This window comes from Staurois parvus, unplaced genomic scaffold (genome assembly GCF_062004578.1).
Source record: "Staurois parvus isolate SC_StPar_1 unplaced genomic scaffold, SC_StPar_1.0 ptg000244l, whole genome shotgun sequence".
In the NCBI taxonomy this organism is placed as follows: Eukaryota; Metazoa; Chordata; class Amphibia; order Anura; family Ranidae; genus Staurois; species Staurois parvus.
In genome coordinates this window covers 6400443-6419330 of record NW_028318040.1, presented here as the reverse complement: position 1 = coordinate 6419330, position 18888 = coordinate 6400443, and the positions used below count along the sequence as shown (strand labels likewise).

The following is an 18888-nucleotide window of genomic DNA, read 5'->3' as shown; positions in this document are numbered from 1 at the left end:
GTCCATCGGACGTCGCCAGGCTGCACCTCAGACTGTCTAGGAGCACAGTGATGCCCTGGTCCAGATCTGGGAGGAAATACCCCAGGACACCATCCGTGGTCTCATTAGGAGCATGCCCAGATGTTGTCAGGCATGCATACAAGCACGTGGGGGCCATACAAACTACTGAGTACCATTTTGAGTTGCTGCAATGAAATTTCAGCAAAATGGACTACCCTGCTGCATCATTTTTTCACTTTGATAATTTTCATTTCCAAAGGCACCCTGAAAATCAACCTACAGAGGACTGAATTCAAACAATGGGGCATCCTTACATTCCTAACACCTTACCCAGTCCATATCGGTATAGATAACCAGCATGGCATTTTTCCCCATTGAGATCTGATGTGTTTTCAAAGTGTTCCTTTAATTATTTTGAGCAGTGTACTATTTTTGGTTTATCAGGTAGTACTTTATTTAAAACTGGATCTATTTTTAGGATACCCCACCTTTTTTCCAAAATCCATTTAATCTGATGGTGTTGTAAGGAGAAGTTTGTAAAAAAAAAAGGGCAAAACAATTTCAGGTCAGTATTTTTTTTTTAGGCCAATTAACACATTTCTATCCGTTTTCCTAATATCTTCAATAGTGTTATCAAAAATTCTCTCCTCATAACCTTTTTCTAAAAAAAAGCAATCTTTTAACACCAAATATTGTTCAATGTAATCACTTTCTACTCTAATTCTGCCTTAACCTTATAAATTGGCCCTTCATTATACTGTGAAGCCAACGTGGGTGATGGCAGCTATTTAACGGGATGTAGCGGATTCTACTTGTGGATTTGAAAAATGGTTTAGTATAAATCTCACTCTTTTATCCTTAATGACAAATCCAAAAAAAATAATTTCACTCCAACTGTATGTAAAGGTTTGTTTAATCTCCTAGATTGTAAGCTCCGAGGAGCAGGGCCCTCCTATCCCTCTTGTATTGAACTGTATTGTTGCTGTATTGTCTCCCGTTATATTGTAAATTGCTGACCAAACTGTTGGCGCTATATAAATCCTATATAATAATAATAATAATGTTTAGAACACTTTGACAAGCTTGAATGAGAATGTTCATAAGATATTTCATCCCCTTTCCATATAAATAGCATATCATCGATAAACAATTCTAGAATGCCAGATTCTTCCATCTAGTGCTAAAAATTACATTCCGTTCCCACCTTGACATGAAGAGGTTTACTAAACTGGGGGCAAATTTTACCGCCATAGTGACCCCTCTTCCTCCTAAATAAAATTGATTGTTAATCCAACAAAAATGTGTTATGGCTAAATTAAGTAAATCTAAAATAAAATCCTTTTGCAATGTAGGGATATTATTAGCCTAAGCAAGATAATATTTCACTGCCCTCATACCATCTTGAGTGGGATATTCGTATACAGGGATGAAACGTCCACTGTAATGAGAACATACCCTCTTCAACTTTGAAATCTAAGTTCATTAAGGACCTGAAAAAAAAAAAAAAAAATCTATGTACAGTATTTAATCAAAAGATTATCCTTACTGTAAAATTGGATTTCAGGAGTCCTTCAGCTTCTTTTGGTGAACTTAGGAAATGCCAGTTTTTAGTGCCATATATTTCTCCCTCATGTAACAAGTAATAAACAAGCACAGCATTCAGCCTGGTGGAGTTGTTACATCTCTTTAGTAATCCTGAAACAGCTTCCTGGTAAACTTGTCCAGAACTCCGAGATTTTATAACAAAGTCTTCCGTAACAGTTTCACATGCTGGTATCAGAGAATTCCAATTATAGACTTTAAGCTGAAGAAAAAAATAACACCAAAAGATGTGTTGCACAATAGAAACGGTTAGTTTAAAAGGGGAACTCTATTCAATATAAACAAAATCACCAGTCGCCTGACACTGTATCCAGTTCGAAAATGTACACAGCTGTGCCACACATTACAGCCCTGTCTGGCAGGGCAGGAGACCTAATTTTCTTATGCTGTATTTCTCAACAATTACAAGTCATGTCCCTCTCCCAGCCTGCAACTGGATGGTGAAGGGGAAGCAGTAGCCTGATGGGATCATCCCTCCATCAAACTATTCACTCCTCCAATCAGCATGGCCCTAGTTTTATTTATTGTCAGCAAAGTCCTATTACCAAGTCTGTTTTTAAATCCTTACAAGAAGAATGTAAAGTATGCAAGAATGTACTGTGCCGTCACCTTTTTTTTGGTTTGTAGAACTGCTCTTTGTCCCTAGTATTAAAAACTGCAATCTAGTATAATAGAAGATTGCAATGCAACCATTTAAAAGCATTGACAAGCAGTGTCTGTATTTGAACACTAGATCTTGTTTTTTCTCAATATAAAATCATATTTTTAAAAATACAGTTTTTTACAAGTCATGAAGCACTGCCCTGACCTCCGCCATATCAATCAACTGCTCACAAGTGCCAACAAGGTCTCTAACAGGGGCAGACTGACAACTCATGGGGCCCCCGGGCAATAGAGGATCATAGGACCCCTGTGTCCTTGCCCAAACTCAAAAAAGCCTATGAAAAAAGGTACCAGGGGCATCTCATGGGGCCCCCTACTGACCCAGGCCCTTGGGCAGTGCCTGAGTTTCCAAATGGTCAGTCCGCCCCTGGTCTTTACATATGTATCTATACATGGAAAAAAAAAAAAAAAAAAAACACTTACTGCAAGATTGAAAGAACAGTCCTTTGAAAGATCTGACACTCCATAAATGTATAGAATATCTTCATCTTCAAATGCACTTGTAGCAACAGGGGCAAAGAAATCTTTTGCATAGTAATGAAGCATTTTCCACTTCCCTCCATACTCTTATAGATAAAAGAAGACAAGCATACATTAATAAATCATCCAGTACTTTTAATATTGCCAGTGTTTATTTATTAATTTGCCTCTGGAATCCTTCTTGGGGAAAAAAAAAATAAAAAAAATCTACTTGCCAAGTAATTTCTAATATTGAGCTTGTGGTTCCTCATTTTCACAGATAAAATGGTGTTAAGACCCATCACCAGCCAACACATACAGTACAATACTTGTACATGATGAGTGTGTACGTGTCTGTGACAGGGGTGTTTAACTAACAGATGCTTTTCAAATAGTTAACCATGTAAAATCTACAACCAGCACTAAAGGCTCCTGTATGACAGTCTAAACAAGTACCAAATACAGTTACTATGTGATGCACTAACCTCACAAAAGTAAACAAAAAAACTTCCTCTAACAAATTCCCGACCACGCTATAGCCAAAATACTGCTACAGGGCGGCACGGGTGTGCAAAATCATGTATACTGTATATACACGTGATCTTGCATTTCCGGGTAGGGGGCGCGCAAGCGACCTGTCAGCACTGCCATTAGCGGGCGCGGCTGTCAATCACCTGGTCCCGGCTGATGATTACTTGCTGGTGCCCAGTGATTGCCAAGCATCTCCGACGGGGAGGAGAACTCAGTTCTCCCTGTCAGCTCGTGCACACTGCTTTGCATGCAAAGCAGTGTGCTTACAGTGAAGAACAGGGACACAGACACAAGTAAAAAAACACCCAGCACACAGTTAACCCATTGATCGCCCCTCATGTTAACCCCTTCCTACCCAGTGCCATTAGTACAAAGTCAGTGTTTTATTTATTTAATTTTTTTCAGGAATGATCACTGTATTGGTGTCTTTGGGGATTGTCAGTGACACCAAGTCAGATCCCCCCCCAGTGTCAGAATGCCCACCGCAGTCCCACGATAAGTTGCTGATTGCCGCCATTACTAGTAAACATGGAAAAAAAAAAAAAACACACTTGTGTGTGTGTATTTATATATTTATTAGATCACCATTTGTAAACGCTAGCATTTTCACCTAAACCAATTAATTTACATGTGTTGGGATTTTTTTTTTAAGCAAAGATATGTAGCAGAATACATCATTTTGGCCTAGATTTATGATGAAATTTGTTTTTTTATTTTTTTTACTGGAGAGGTTTAATAGCAAAAAAGTAAAGAAATATTGTTTTTTCTCAAAATTGTCAGTTTGGTTTTTTTTTGTTTCTGTTTTTTCCTCTATATAAAAAAAAAAAAACACAAAAACAAACACAAAAACAAAAAAACAAACGCACAGGCGATCAAATACCACCAAAAGAAAGCTCAATTTGTAGGGAAAAACAAAAAGGGATGTAAATTTCACTTAGGTGCAAAGTGACGCAGCGCCGTAATGCAACAAATGGCCTGGTCAGGAGGGGGGGGGGGGGGTAAATCCTCAGGAGGACAAGTGGTTACATTTTCCTGACTCCTCCTTAATTTCTGTCTCAGACACTCCCCCTTCCAGATACTTAAGCTCACAATGGGTAGGTTTCAGCATCAAAGGCAGTGCTGTCATTCCAGAAAGCAGAGGGTAGGACTGGGTGTGGCCAGTTGCTGATGGACAAGCTACAGGCTTGTGAATCAGCAGTGACAATGCGGATAGCCATGATCCCTGTGATATCTTCCCGGTAGTGCAAGCAGGCACACCTTACATGAGAGTGGCAACTCTGCTCTGAATTCAGGAGCAGTGCAGTGTCATTGCCACACCCTCAAAGAAAGATGCTTTACATGGATTTCACTGGCGGGATCTACAGATATCTGGAGTGCAGCCATCTGAAGTTACTCTATAAACCCTAGATATCGGTTAGATTTTCCTGGGGGATGCAGATGCATTAAGTGCTGCAACGTATATTTTTTTTAATGGAAGACTAAAGTTCTACTTTAAGTGTGAATTACTGGACTTTGTTAAAGAAAATGTAAAAAGGAGCCAGCAAGACCATATAAAAGTTTATATATAGCTATCCAATCACCTATCATCTTGTGCTACATCCTTATGAATGCATGGCTCTATCTTTTAAGCATGTGTTTGCTGTAATTGACAACACTTCCACTTGTTTGAATAACAGATTCAGAACAGATTCTGTACCTCTGTGGGTTTTGATCCAGTATCCTCATACATTTATACGGTCATGTAGCTCGCTCCACTGAAAATCTGTGTTTGTGTCTTTAATTGAATTATTTTGATGGAATTAGAAAACTTCACAGATTTGTCCATGTATTAGTTTATGAAACCCAGCCCATGGTTCAGGACACAAACGCTATGTCAGCTGGCTTCTACTTTCACTATACCAATATTTCCCACACCTGCCATTGTCTGTCTGCGCGGATATTTCCAAAACATAAACTGGTCATTAGGAGTCAAACAAAAAACCACTAACCACTAGGGATGCACAAGTACTTGTGAAAATGCTCCCGATACCTGAAACCTATACTTTGTGGTGCAATTTTGTATTGACACAAATCACACTGCAAAGTATAGCATGCAATTTGAACAGGAATGTGGTGCGATTCCTGTCAAAAATCACATGTGGTTTCCCAATTGCTCATGTGTGAACCCATGCTGTCACAGAAGGAAAAGCCAGGGATTTGAAATCCCCGCAGGTTTCTCTCCTCTCACGGTGCTGACCAATCAAAAGCCATCAAGCCCATACTGTCATCCCTGCAAGGAGAGGAGAGAAAAAAAGCTTCACAGGTCTGGCGATTTGAAATCCCTGCAGCTTTCTCTCCTCTCCTTGCAGGGATGACAGTACAGGCTACATGGCTTATGATTGGTCAGCACCATGACAGTGCTGACCAATCAAAAACCGTACTGTCATCCCTGCACTGAAAGGAGAGAAAGCCACGGGGCTTTCAAATCCCCAGACCTGTGAAGCAGCCTTCACTCCTCTCCTTGCAGGGATGACAGTATAGGCTAGACGACTTTGACCTGTGAAGCGGCAGAGGTGGTTTCAAATCCCACCAGAGCTCAGCAGCGATGGCCCCTGAGCCTCTGCTGCGACTGGTCCTCTACAAACTGGGAGTGAGGTGTCTTGTTTGCAGGGAACTTGCTGGCTGGCCCTGGGGAAACGTTTCCTCATCGCCACCATGCGCAATTACTTCAGGCTCCAGGCAGGGAGAAGGTGAAGGACTGTCCAGAGCTAGAGCAGTTTCTGGATGACGATGCCAATGAGTTTGTACTGTCAGCCTGGAGCAGCCCGGACACCTTCTCTAGCAAGGTACAGACATGGGGTGGGGGTGTAGCGCTGCTGAATTTTATTGCAAAAGTGGGAAAAGCTATGGATATGAAAACCACACAGCTTTCTCTTCTCTCAAAGCAGGGATGAAAGTACGGCTTTTGATTGGTCATTGTAGGTGAAGAAAATGGTGTAAGAAAGTTGGACCATTTTAGCTCCAATCAGATCCCCAATCCACAATAGGTGCATTAAGGTTTGTTATGCGGATGTTGACCTAGCTTCCCTTCCTCCTGCTAAAGCCTTACTTTGGTCCATCAGTTTGATGGGTATTCACAATGACTAACAGTAAGTCTAAGGTGGGAGTCACAGGCACAGTCAAATGTTTGGCTTAGGAAGAAGGCTCAATATGTACGCATCAGATTGACCAGGCATTCAGATTACTCAAATGCATGGAGCTGGTTTGCAGATACAAAGAGTTGCCTGCCAAATGCTGCTGGCTTGGATGAAGTACATATAATACTTTGAGCTATGGTTTGCATTATATTGGCATGCACAGATGTCTTGCTTACCTATGGATGACCATGAAGGAGCCTGCCAAATATCATTTAGCTGCCAGTAGAGTGCCCCTATTGTAAAGCCAAGGCCATTCACAATCTCACTCCTACTGCGTCTGTAGAACTCAGTCTGGAGCTTTACACACTGCGCCTGCATGACCTGGAGAGGAGAAGGCACAAATGCTCCATAAAATTCTCTATCCATATCCTTTAAAGCACGTTTCAAAAACACAAGGCCCACAGGCCGAATCCAGCCCACTAGGCCATTTCATGTGGCCCTCGCACCTCTCCTGCAGCTGTAGCACCTCCCTCGTCTCAGCCCCCACCTTGTCTCAGCAGTTGGCAGCAGAAAGGAGCACATAACTTCTCTGCCAGATCCTGTGCATCTCTTTGCAGCCAAGGAGAGGCTCGTTTCTGCCCCCCATGTCAACAGTCGGCAGCAGAGAGGAAGAGAGCGCTACAGATCCTGCCCCTTCCTGTGCGGCCACAGCACCCTCTTATCTCTTCCTCCCCTGGTCTCAGCTGACTCTAGCCTCCCTCTGGTCCTTCTCCAGACCCTTTCGATCCAGCTCTGCCCTCAGCTTCATCTTGGCAGCAGCACAAGATAAGGGGGTGCACCGTGATGTAAAGAAGGGTGGGGGATACTTGATTTATAGTGGGGACTCGACATCTGATGTAAGGGGATGGGGTGCTCTGGACAACTAGTCTTACAGATACGGCCCGCATTTAAAGAGTTGGGTGCCTTTTTAAAGAAAGGATATCAAAGGCATTAAAGGACCGTCACCTGAAACACATGATCCTATAACAATGCAATGATGATCAAAATGACCCTGGTGTATCTGTAAAAAATCCTCATTTGATGGTTCTCGATCAGGAAAAAAAAAAACACACACAACAGCTAGCTTTGAATTTTTAAATAGTCACCTGCCTAATGTCCCAGAAAAAAAACAAAAGAAAAAACACAAAAAAAAAACAAAAAACTAAATCTGGCTGTGGGTGAAAATTATCACTGCTTCTCACAGTGTACATTAGAAGTTGCAGCAAGTCACTTAGAGCCCAAATCATTTTTTGGCTTTAGGACAACCAGCATTATCTAGCTCTTTGCTACCCAGCCTGACTGTCCTTGGCCCACTCCTTTCAGTACAGTTCTAAATATTGGCTTCAAAAAGGTGACATCAAAGTTCCCACCCCCCACAAATATGTGGCTGCTGCGGTGTAATGATTATCTCTCCAAGAGTAGGGCATCCTCAGAACAGAAGTCCCAAAAACTCCATCAATCCCTTTTATGGGTGCCCGCAGAGGGGATAACACTTTCCCTATAGCAACTACATCTTTTCCCAGCTTCACTCCACCCAGACTTGCTACTCCTTCTGTTCATATATCCTCTTCACCAAGGGAAGAGCCATACCTACAAAGAGAGGCCACCACAGCAGCAAAACAATTCAATCAAAGGGGGAAGGGAGAGTTATAACTCGTCAAAATTTATTTTTTTCGTCATCTGTGTCCCATTGAGATTTTCCCTCACTACCTGTCCCATAGTCAAACAGCAAAAGGAAAGAAAATCCTAAGGGAATTCCTTCAGGGTCACCAGAACTAGTGTCCCCATTGGAAGATTTCCCCTACAGTGGATATAAAAGGTCTACACACCCCTGTTAAAATGTCAGGTTTCTGTGGTGTAAAAAATGAGACAAAGAAACCATTTCAGAACTTTTTCCACCTTTAATGTGACCTATAAACTGTACAACTCAGTTCAACAACACACTTAAATCTTTTTAGGTGGAGGGAAGTAAAAATAAAAAAAAATTAAAATAATATGGTTGCATAAGTGTGCACACCCTTAAACTAATACTTTGTTGAAGCACCTTTTGATTTTATTACAGCACTCAATCTTTTTGTGTATGAGTCTATCAGCATGGCACATCTTGACTTGGCAATATTTGCCCACTCTTATTGCACAATCAGAGGCACTTTAAAATGATGGCAGGTGCGTACTGACTCCTCTAATATGATTTTGAATGTGATTGCTTAATTCTGAACACAGCTACATCCACTGTTAAACAGGGTGTGCACACTTATGCAACCGCATTATTTTCATTTTCTCGGTTTACTCCCCCCCCCCCCCCATTTCAATTGAGTTGTACTGTTTATAGGTCCCATTAAAAAGATGGAAAAAGTTCTGAAATGATTTATCTTTGTCTCTTTTTTACATCACAGAAACCTGACATTTTAAAAAGGGGTGTGTAGACTTTTTATATCCACTATATATTAGTGCAATTACTTGTGAGCCACTGGAAGGTGCTCACATGTGTCTCTATATGCATGATTGATTAGAGCGCGGTACCTTATTTATCCACTGTATATTAGTGTTTTGATATCATCTGAGATTTTCTTTTACACTCACTTTCAATGATAATGGTAAACAGGATAAATAGAGAGGGTGAATCTCCCTAAGGCTAGGTTCACAGCTATGCAGGTTGCGTTTGAACCGTTTCTGCATTGTGTTTTTCGTTGCTTTTTTTTCTAATTTTTTAATTTTTCTTGTTGCTAGGCAGATTTAAAATGCAAAAACGTACTACATGCTTTTCTGCAGCATTTCCATTGAAGTCTATAGAACCAAAAATGCAACTTTTTATGTTCAAAAAAGTCCCTGACCCTTTCCAAAAAACGCACCGGGTGAAAACCCACAGATGTGAACATGTCCCATAGGAAATCATGTTAAAAGACTGTACTGCGTTTCTGCAAAATGCTTAGGTGTGAACCTAGGGTAACAGAGGGACAGACAGCAATAAAAACCTGATAGTTGGACTTTAATCTTTTTAACAATATGAAGAGGCTTTTTACACCGGGGGAAGGAGAACAGGTAAAAAGGAGTCTAAAGCTCTACACACTGGGGTTTATTTACTAAATCTGGAAAGGTCAAAATCTGGTGCACTTTGGCAATAAAACCTGGAAGATGATTGGTTTCTATGCTAAAGCTTAAATTGAACAAGCTGAAGTTAGAAGCTGATTGGTTACTATGCACATCTGCACCAGATTCTGAGTGCACTAGTTTTAGTAAATCTACCCCACTGGCATAATCAGATCTATACAAAATATTGCATATTTCTTTGACTAATAGTCATAAAATGGCACTGTGTCTGCAACATACAGAGCAAGTTTGGTGAACCAGTCACAGATTTACCTGGGTTAGGTACAATGTGTCCTGAAACGTTTTAATGGGATTACTGCTCACTGGTAATTTGTAATGTAGAGCAGCCTGCTCAATCATCTGCTTGTTGCCTTCAGAGTGATGTTGCCTATGTTCAGTAAAACTGTTGCTGTAGGACCAGTCTTCAGGAGAAGAGATCTAAGAATAAAGATATATGATATTATATGATAGTATGGATCAAAGTGATAGCATCAGGGGCGGACTAACCATTTGGAAACTCAGGCACTGCCCGAGGTCAGTAGGGGGCCCCATGAGATGCCCCTGGTACCTTTTTCATAGGCTTTTTTGAGTTTGGGCAAGGACACAGGGGCCCCATGATCCCCTACTGCCCGGGGGCCTCATGAGTTGTCAGTCCACCCCTGGATAGTATGGATCATAAGAACCAATTACATGCCCCCTTTAGAATGCAGTAAAAAAGGTGAAATGCAAGAGAAAATGTATGCGACTATAGCCTCTCAGTTGTTGACAGCTCCCAGTAACAATGGAGTGTGAAAAAATTTCATGTTCAAAAATGTCTCAATACAAGGACAGGGAAAGGATTACTTTGTGAGAAAAAAAAAAAAAGCCTAGTACACACTATTAGAATGAACGATCATCTGATTTTCCACAAAGTGGCAACTGAGAATTATGTTAAAGTTTCAGAAGATTTGTTTTGTTTTTTTTAAACAGGTCATACTTACCTGCTCTGTGCAATGGTTTTGCACAGAGCAGCCCTAACCCTCCTCATCTTGGTTCCCCCGCCATCACTCCTGGCTCCTCCCACCTTCAAGTACCCCCCACCAGCAAGCCGCGTGCTATGCGTCTCCTAGCTGCCAGCAGGTTTGTGTAATATGCTTCTCCTGGTCCCAGCTGCTGGAAGGGTACTTAAGTGTCTCCTATACTAGCTCACCTTGAGACTGGGTTCACACTAATGTGATGCAGGAAATTAATTGTGCGCATGAATGCAATGCGGTGCGGGAACTGCAATCTGGTGCGGGTGTCAATGTTAAATTAATGACACCTTGAAACAGATCACAAGATGCAGAGCGATTGACAGAAAACAGTACATACTTCAGATCAGGGCAGATTTTCACTTAATGAAATACAGCCTTTGGTTCAAGTCTGTTCTGAATTATTTTTGATGGCTACATCTCATGGCCATGATATGCTTAAGGTTCAATTTTTGGCATGGTTCCTTAACTCCTTCATGTCTAAGGGTAAAACAAATCTTAAAGCCCAAGTAAAATTTTGCAACTTTGACATGTGTTAGTAAAACCGTACATATCACCACAACTAGTTTGTACATCCAGGTGAATTATACCGCATTATTTTCGGGACAAAAGTGGGCTTTCATTTGCTGGTAAATAGTAATGGATATCCTGATTTTTTTTTTATCATCAAAAAGACAAACTGGCCCAAAATACTAAAAAAAAAAAAATTTTTTTTTTTTTAATTTAGCTGTGTGTTTCTTGTTACTACTATAACCTATCACCAAAGAACAACCCAAAATACATTTTCCAGCTCCCGACGATCGCAATGATACCACATATGTGTATGTTAGTTGTTTGTACCTATACTACAGCCCAGAAACAATAGTGTACATTTTGTTATTTGTTTTTTTTTTATTAGCCAAAACACACACACACACACACACACACACACACACACACACACACCAATTTGGAAAGAAAAAAAAAAAAAGAAGAAAATCCTGACCTTTGGCCTTGACCCAAACACTAATCCTGGCACTGAACTAGACCAAACCTTGATCTAGGTATTTTTTCTTTATTTTTTAATATTTATCTTTTTTTTACAATTTTTTTCCTCTATGCAAGGAGAGAGAGAGAGATACATTTTGTAGCTCTCTCCTCCATTCAGAGAGAAGAAAAACCAAGGAGGGTGGGCTTCACAGTGACTGATCACCGATAGCCAGTCATGTGACCCAGAATTGAGAGTCCCAGGTCCTGATTGTTAGAACGGGACCCGGGGCTCCCATTGACACCCTGGGTCTTTGTGCTGAAAGCGTGCTGTGTGGTGTGCTCCCAGCACAAAGACAGATACGCAAATATGTGGTACCATGGAAAAAAAAGCCCTGTTCTGTGAGGCCGCATATTTGTGTTACGTCAGTGCCAAGGGGTTAAAGAGTAGCTCCACTTTTGTTGAGGGAAAAAAAAAATCATTCCGCTCTAGGTCAACGTTTATTACAAAGACTTTTATCAAACTTTGTTGCAAATTCCTACATTTGTTATTCTGAAGAAATAGCGGTTTGTCTCTGTCCATGTGCAGGGCGAATTTGTATGTACAGTAGTGTTTTTTGTTTTTTTTTTAATTATCAATCAGCTTCTGCACTTGCAGGGCTCTGATGAAATTGTCAGGGTTTGCATCTCTTTAGGACATGATTTCCGTTTGGGAATATCTCACCAACATTCCATTTTGTTGCAGGGGATGCAACTGTTTTCTAGGGAAGGGCAGAGTTGCATTTGAGCTTTGTCCTGACCTAGGCAGTATCTCTATGAATCCTGGTGCATTCAGGGACACAGGTTGGGTAACCTATGCCCTAGTAAGACCTGAGTACCAGATAAAATGAGTGGCGGTCTCTAGCTGCCTAAATGGGGAAGGTCCAGTTGTGATGGGACACCCGGAATTACAAGTTCCAAGTGTTGTGCTTCTCAGGGATCTGACCAGCGGGGAGCCTAGCCAGTTTCTGGACCCCAGCAGTGAGATACCCAGTCAGCTATCAGACCCCAGCAGTGGGGCATGGTAGAGTGTCTGAAGGCTGCTTCTTAAAAAGGTGGGGGAACGGTCAGAACCTGGTTCACTTTCAGGTGGTGCTGTGATTCTCTGGACTGATAGCTTTAGTTCTAGTGGCCACCAACAGGTGTCTCCCAGCAGCCAGCAGGTTCCTGTAACTAGCTCCACCTGGTCTCACCTGCTGGGAGGGCACTTAAGTGTCTCTTATACTAGCTCACCTTGAATCAGTGTATTGATTCTCTTGCCTTATATGCGGTTTGCTTTGCTCCTGCCAGATACTGTTGCCATATCTTATTTATGCCCCTGCCCTGTATGCTGTTCTCTGGATCCTGTCCGATTTTCGTACTGTGTGTACTAGCCATTGGTTTTAGACAGATCTTCAAGGATATGGCAGTGCAGTTTATGGTCCAAAACAGCCCTTCTCAACCACTTTAACACAGAAGCCCTTAAAAAGAACTTTTCAGTCCCAGGGAATCCCTGCTAATTACTACATATACAGCTCACAGTTCATTAATGTGGTGGTAACTGGGTAGAATGCACCTTACACTTGTGCTCATTGGTAGCTATCCCCCTTAGAGTGAACTTAAAAGATCACTGTTGTCAGTGGTTACTTATCTGAAAGGCAGAACTGCTCATTGGTCCTTGCAACCTCTGGAGAACCTCTAGGGTTCCTGTTTGGGAAAAAAGGTTTTTTAAAAAAAAGTATGTGAGAAACCACCCACAACCTGTAGCTCAACGGTGTGGGGGGAAAGGGGGGGGATGTTGAGTGCAGTCCACACTGGGCGCCAATATGGTGGGGGGTGCTGTGGGGCCAAGACCAAACACATGATGGGCTGCCACTGATTTCTCACCAATTGCTCAACAACTTTTTTTGTGTTTATTGCTTGCCACTGCAGTGTCTATTGTATTTGCACTGCTTCTGGCTGCCTGACAGTGGCATTTCAGAGAAGAGGAAGGGGAGGACTTCCCTCACTCTGAACTGCTGCTGTATCTGGTGAGGGAGGGTGAAATCTGTAAAGATAGGGGATTTCCAATGGCCAGGAAGGGGTCTGTACTGGGATTTCTGTACTGATGGGGTGGACTGGGAGGTGGGCCTCTACTGGAGGAAACAAGCTCTCTATTAGGGAGAAGGTCTGTACTGTGGAGGATATGAGCTTGGGGGAAATTTATACTGGGAGGACGGGGTCATTTGTGGTTGTATTCTACACTCTTGAACCCTACACTCTGCATTACACACTGACCCCTGCACAACATTAAAAAAAGAATATACAGTGGGGATCGAAAGTTTGGGCACCCCGGCTAAAAATTTGTATTAATGTGCATAAAGAAGCCAAGGAAAGATGGAAAAATCTCCAAAAGGCATCAAATTACAGATTAGACATTCTTATAATATGTCAACAAAAGTTAGATTTTATTTCCATCATTTACACTTTCAAAATAACAGAAAACAAAAAAATGGCGTCTGCAAAAGTTTGTGCACCCTGCAGAGTTAATATCTTTTACTGCCCCCTTTGGCAAGTATCACAGCTTGTAAACGCTTTTTGTAGCCAGCCAAGAGTCTTTCAATTCTTGTTTGAGGTATCTTTGCCCATTCTTCCTTACAAAAGTCTTCCAGTTCTTTGAGATTTCTGGGCTGTCTGTCACGCACTGCTCTTTTAAGGTCTATCCATAGATTTTCAATTATGTTGAGGTCAGGAGATTGTGAAGGCCATGGCAAAACCTTCAGTTTACGCCTCTTGATGTAATCCCCCGTGGATTTCGAGGTGTGTTAAGGATCATTATCCATTTGTAGAAGCCATCCTCTCTTTAACTTCAGCTTTTTCACAGATGGCATCAAGTTACCATCCAAAATTTGCTGAAATTTTATTGAATCCATTTTTCCTTCTACTAGTGAGATGTTCCCTGTGCCACTGGCTGCAACACAACCCCAAAGCATGATTGATCCAACCCCATGCTTAACAGTTGGACAGAGGTTCTTTTCATTAAATTCTGTGCCCCTTCTCCAAACGTTCCTTTGCTCATTCCGGCCAAAAAGTTCAATTTTAACCTCATTGGTCCACAGAACTTGGAAATAATGATATATAGTAAGCGCTCATAAACAATGCAAGCAGCTGAACATATAGGAAAACACATAAAAGTCCCAAAATACATAAACAAAAGAAATGCAGCGCTCTTGAGAAAAATGATAATAATAAACACAGTCCAATGAAAAAACAGTGCTCCTTGTTTCCCAGTGTAAATGGTAGAATTTTGCACTAACCAGAACGCGCATAGGTAATGCGCATATGTGTATATATCCTGAAGATCCTTTCTCCACTTGAGTCTGGTCAGATATACGGCTTGGAAGAATGGAGATCCTACGCCCTCATGTGGTGGAAAGTGATCCAGCAAGTCAGAGCAATAACGATCTAGGTGAGCCTCCAAAGGAACTGGCACAGGAATCCCCAGGGCTACAAGGATGGAAGAAGCTCCTCACAGGAGACACAGGGGAGCACTCATAGTGTAGTAATTAAAACTTTATTTGAAGACAGCACAGGTGCAGAATACAGTAGAATAGCCAAGTATGGGCAAACACACTGACCCTATTAGATGTCAGAATGGCCGCCGGGCCTCCTCGTGGCACCGGCGGCTTGGTGTCAACGGCGTCCTGGGTCCCAGCTGACGCGTTTCGTGCGCACGCACTTCTTCAGAGGTGGAAGAGTATGTTCCACCTCTGAAGAAGTGCGTGCGCACGAAACGCGTCAGGTGGGACCCAGGACGCCGTTGACACCAAGCCGCCGGTGCCACGAGGAGGCCCGGCGGCCATTCTGACATCTAATAGGGTCAGTGTGTTTGCCCATACTTGGCTATTCTACTGTATTCTGCACCTGTGCTGTCTTCAAATAAAGTTTTAATTACTACACTATGAGTGCTCCCCTGTGTCTCCTGTGAGGAGCTTCTTCCATCCTTGTAGCCCTGGGGATTCCTGTGCCAGTTCCTTTGGAGGCTCACCTAGATCGTTATTGCTCTGACTTGCTGGATCACTTTCCACCACATGAGGGCGTAGGATCTCCATTCTTCCAAGCCGTATATCTGACCAGACTCAAGTGGAGAAAGGATCTTCAGGATATATACACATATGCGCATTACCTATGCGCGTTCTGGTTAGTGCAAAATTCTACCATTTACACTGGGAAACAAGGAGCACTGTTTTTTCATTGGACTGTGTTTATTATTATCATTTTTCTCAAGAGCGCTGCATTTCTTATGGTCCACAGAACTTGTTTCCAAAATGCATCAGGCTTGTCTATATGTTCATTTGCAAAGTTCAAACAATGATTTTTGTGGTGAGGATGTAGAAGAGGTTTTCTTCTGATGACTCTTCCATGAAGACCATATTTGTATAAGTATCTCTTTATAGTGGAATAGTGTACCACAACTCCAGTGTCTGCCAGATCTTTCTGGAGGGATCGTGCAGTCAAACGTGGGTTTTGAATTGTTTTTCTCACAATCCTGCGAGCTGTTCTGTCTGATATTTTTCTTGGTCTTCCAGATCTTGCTTTAACTTCCACTGTTCCTGATGACTGCCATTTCTTAATTACATTCCGAACAGAGGATATTGACATCTGAAAACGCTTTGCTATCTTCTTATAGCCTTCTCCAGCTTTGTGCGCATCAACTATTTCCAGTTTCAGATTTCTAGACAACTGCTTAGAAGAACCCATGGTGCTGATTGTTGTGGCAAGGTCAGATGAGTCTGGGCATTTAAAACCTTTGAGATTGACATCACCTGGTCTTCCCAGACGATGATTGAGAACAATCCATGACACTGGCAGGTCTCAGTTTGGCAAAGGGGGCAGTGCATGGTATAAATTCTGCAGGGTGCCCAAACTTTTGCAGACACCATTTTTTGTTTTCTGTTATTTTGAAAGTGTAAACGATGGAAATAAAATCTAACTTTTGTTGACATATTATAAGAATGTCTAATCTGTAATTTGATGCCTTTTGGAGATTTTTCCATCTTTCCTTGGCTTCTTTATGCACATTAATACAAATTTTTAGCTGGGGTGCCCAAACTTTCGATCCCCACTGTAAACCACCCAAAACCAATGGTTTACCTAGGTGGGTGCTGGGGATGTGGTCCACATCAGGTGCCAACGCTTGGGGAGGAAAGGTGCTGCAGAGTTATCAACAAATGATTATTGAAGAGTTGCTAGTAAATTTTCACTGTGTGTATTGCCTACTGCTACAGTGCCTATTGTATTTGCACTATAGCACTACTTCTGTCCATCTCAGTACCACTGGAGATCTGTATAGATAGGGGGTCTCTGTTGGATGGGGGGGGGGGTCTATACTGAGGTGGTTGGTGGGCCTTTACGGAGGGAAAATGAGGGCTGCTGTATTTTATTCTGTACCCTGCACTCTCTGCATTACACACTTCTGAGCCCTGTACTCTCTGTCGCACAATCCCGACCCATTAACTTCCTGTGTTAGGTACACCTGACCACTGCATTGCACACTCAGGAGCCCTGTACTCCTTGCCCCTGAACTTTCTGCATTACACACGCCTGAGCCTTAAACACTATGTACACCGGGCTATATATGACAAACTCCTGACCAGTGCACTCTGTATACATTATACACTCTTAAAGGTAGGCTGTGTGCAGAAATACTTATTCAACGGAGAATTTTTATTGCGCCGATTGTGCTCAGGTTTTGTCTGTAATTAAAACATTTTATGGGTCTAAAAGACTGGCATTTACTGTATGTGCTGTGTACAGAGCCAGTAGGCTTAAGTTTTAATTAACCACCTCCTGCTGATAGCAGCACAATGTGGCCACGCCCACCATTCAGCTTTGTTAGTGACAATGTATTTTTTATGGAGGGGGGGTGTCAAAAAATGATCAGCCACTGGTGCCAGATATGCTGGGCCACTGCCCGAAACCCCCCCCCCCCCCCCAAGAAAGTACTGAGAACTTTTGACCTGGAAGGCAAGTAAAGGGGGGGGGATTAAAAATGATCAGCCACAGGTGCCAGATATGCTGGGTATGCCACTGCCCAAACCACACACACAAAAAAGGGCTGGGAACTTATGACCTGGAAGGCAAGTGGAGGGAGGGGGGTATCAGAAAATGATCAGCCACAGGTGCCACATATGGCACCAACTGGTCCATCCTATCATGGCAGGGATAGATTTCTGTAAGCTAAACAAAAATTAGCACACAAAGTATGCTGCATTGATCGGTGGCCATATATGTGGGTGTTGTAGCACATAGTTTCCCATATATAACATATGGCAGAAAAGATTAACTTAAAGCAGAGATCCAGCCGTTTTTGTTTATATTAAAAAAGTCAGCAGCTACAGTTCCTGTAGCTGCTGACTTTTAATAAACACACACTTACCTGTCTCAGGGTCCAGTGATGTGCTCACTCGCGCCATCCCTTCTCTCCATGGCGCCAGCATCTCAGTTGTAGGCATCAGGCTGTGACAGCTTGTGGCTTCACAGCTGGGTGCCCACTGCACATGCGCGAGTTGTGCTGCGCATCCCAATTGGTCCAGCAGTCTTCTGGGACCTGTAAAGATTCCCAGGAGAGTGTGGGAGGAAGGAGGGGGCCGAACTTCCATCTCACTTTGCTGCAGCGAACTGAGCCAGAAGTGGGAGCGGGTACCTGTCAAAACCAGGTAAGCCCCCCCCCCCAAAATGTGCCAAATATGGCAGTGGAGGGGGGGAGGAGGCAAACAAGTGGAGCTTCCACTTTTGGGTAGAACTCCGCTTTAGTGATAATTTGTAAATTAAGTACTATGTGAACTAAGCAAGAGTACTGCTGCTGTGTGAAAATGATATGGACTTTCTTAGGTAAAATCTAAAGCCTTCATCACAAATAATCCAGCATTGGACTTCCTCTGCATTTGGTGGCATGACATCTCAGAGCCACAAAAGACCATTGATGTTGGAAGGCTTGCCTTTGAGTCTATGATCACAAGTCTGAACAGGGAAGAGATGCATATATAATACCCAATAGTAGTCACTCACTGCAGATCCTGCTCTGATCAAGCTCTGAATGAAGGAACATATCCACTAGGGTCACTGGGTCGATATATATTATTTGGATTAGTCCCATGGGTTCAATTCTTACCCACCCTCTAGCTCAGTCCTCTTCTGTCCCAAACACATTTCTATAGTAGCTAAACCTTCATATTAGATTGCCCATTGAGGCACAGAAGGCCTTCAGGACACCTCAGCTGGCTTTTCTCATTGGTAGATATGTATTTGAAACCCTTCATCAAAAAACACCACAACACTGGCAAGTGTTCTGGTATCAGTATAGTCAAGGCTGCACACTCATTACACCTCTATACGACTCAAGCTTACTGAAA

General features: G+C 42.4%; 1 protein-coding gene across 2 annotated transcripts in view; it reads right to left on the bottom strand.

The window, feature by feature from the left end:
- MANBA (mannosidase beta) overlaps window positions 1-18888 on the bottom strand; it is an 80528-nt gene that overhangs the window by 6903 nt on the left and 54737 nt on the right. For both annotated transcript variants that reach the window (XM_089680536.1, XM_089680537.1), the window contains 4 exons: window positions 9774-9938; window positions 6608-6752; window positions 2689-2831; window positions 1547-1804 (listed from right to left, as the gene is read on the bottom strand). In XM_089680536.1, coding sequence (XP_089536662.1) covers window positions 1547-1804; window positions 2689-2831; window positions 6608-6752; window positions 9774-9938 — 711 coding nt within the window. The remainder of the gene's footprint in view (window positions 1-1546; window positions 1805-2688; window positions 2832-6607; window positions 6753-9773; window positions 9939-18888) is intronic.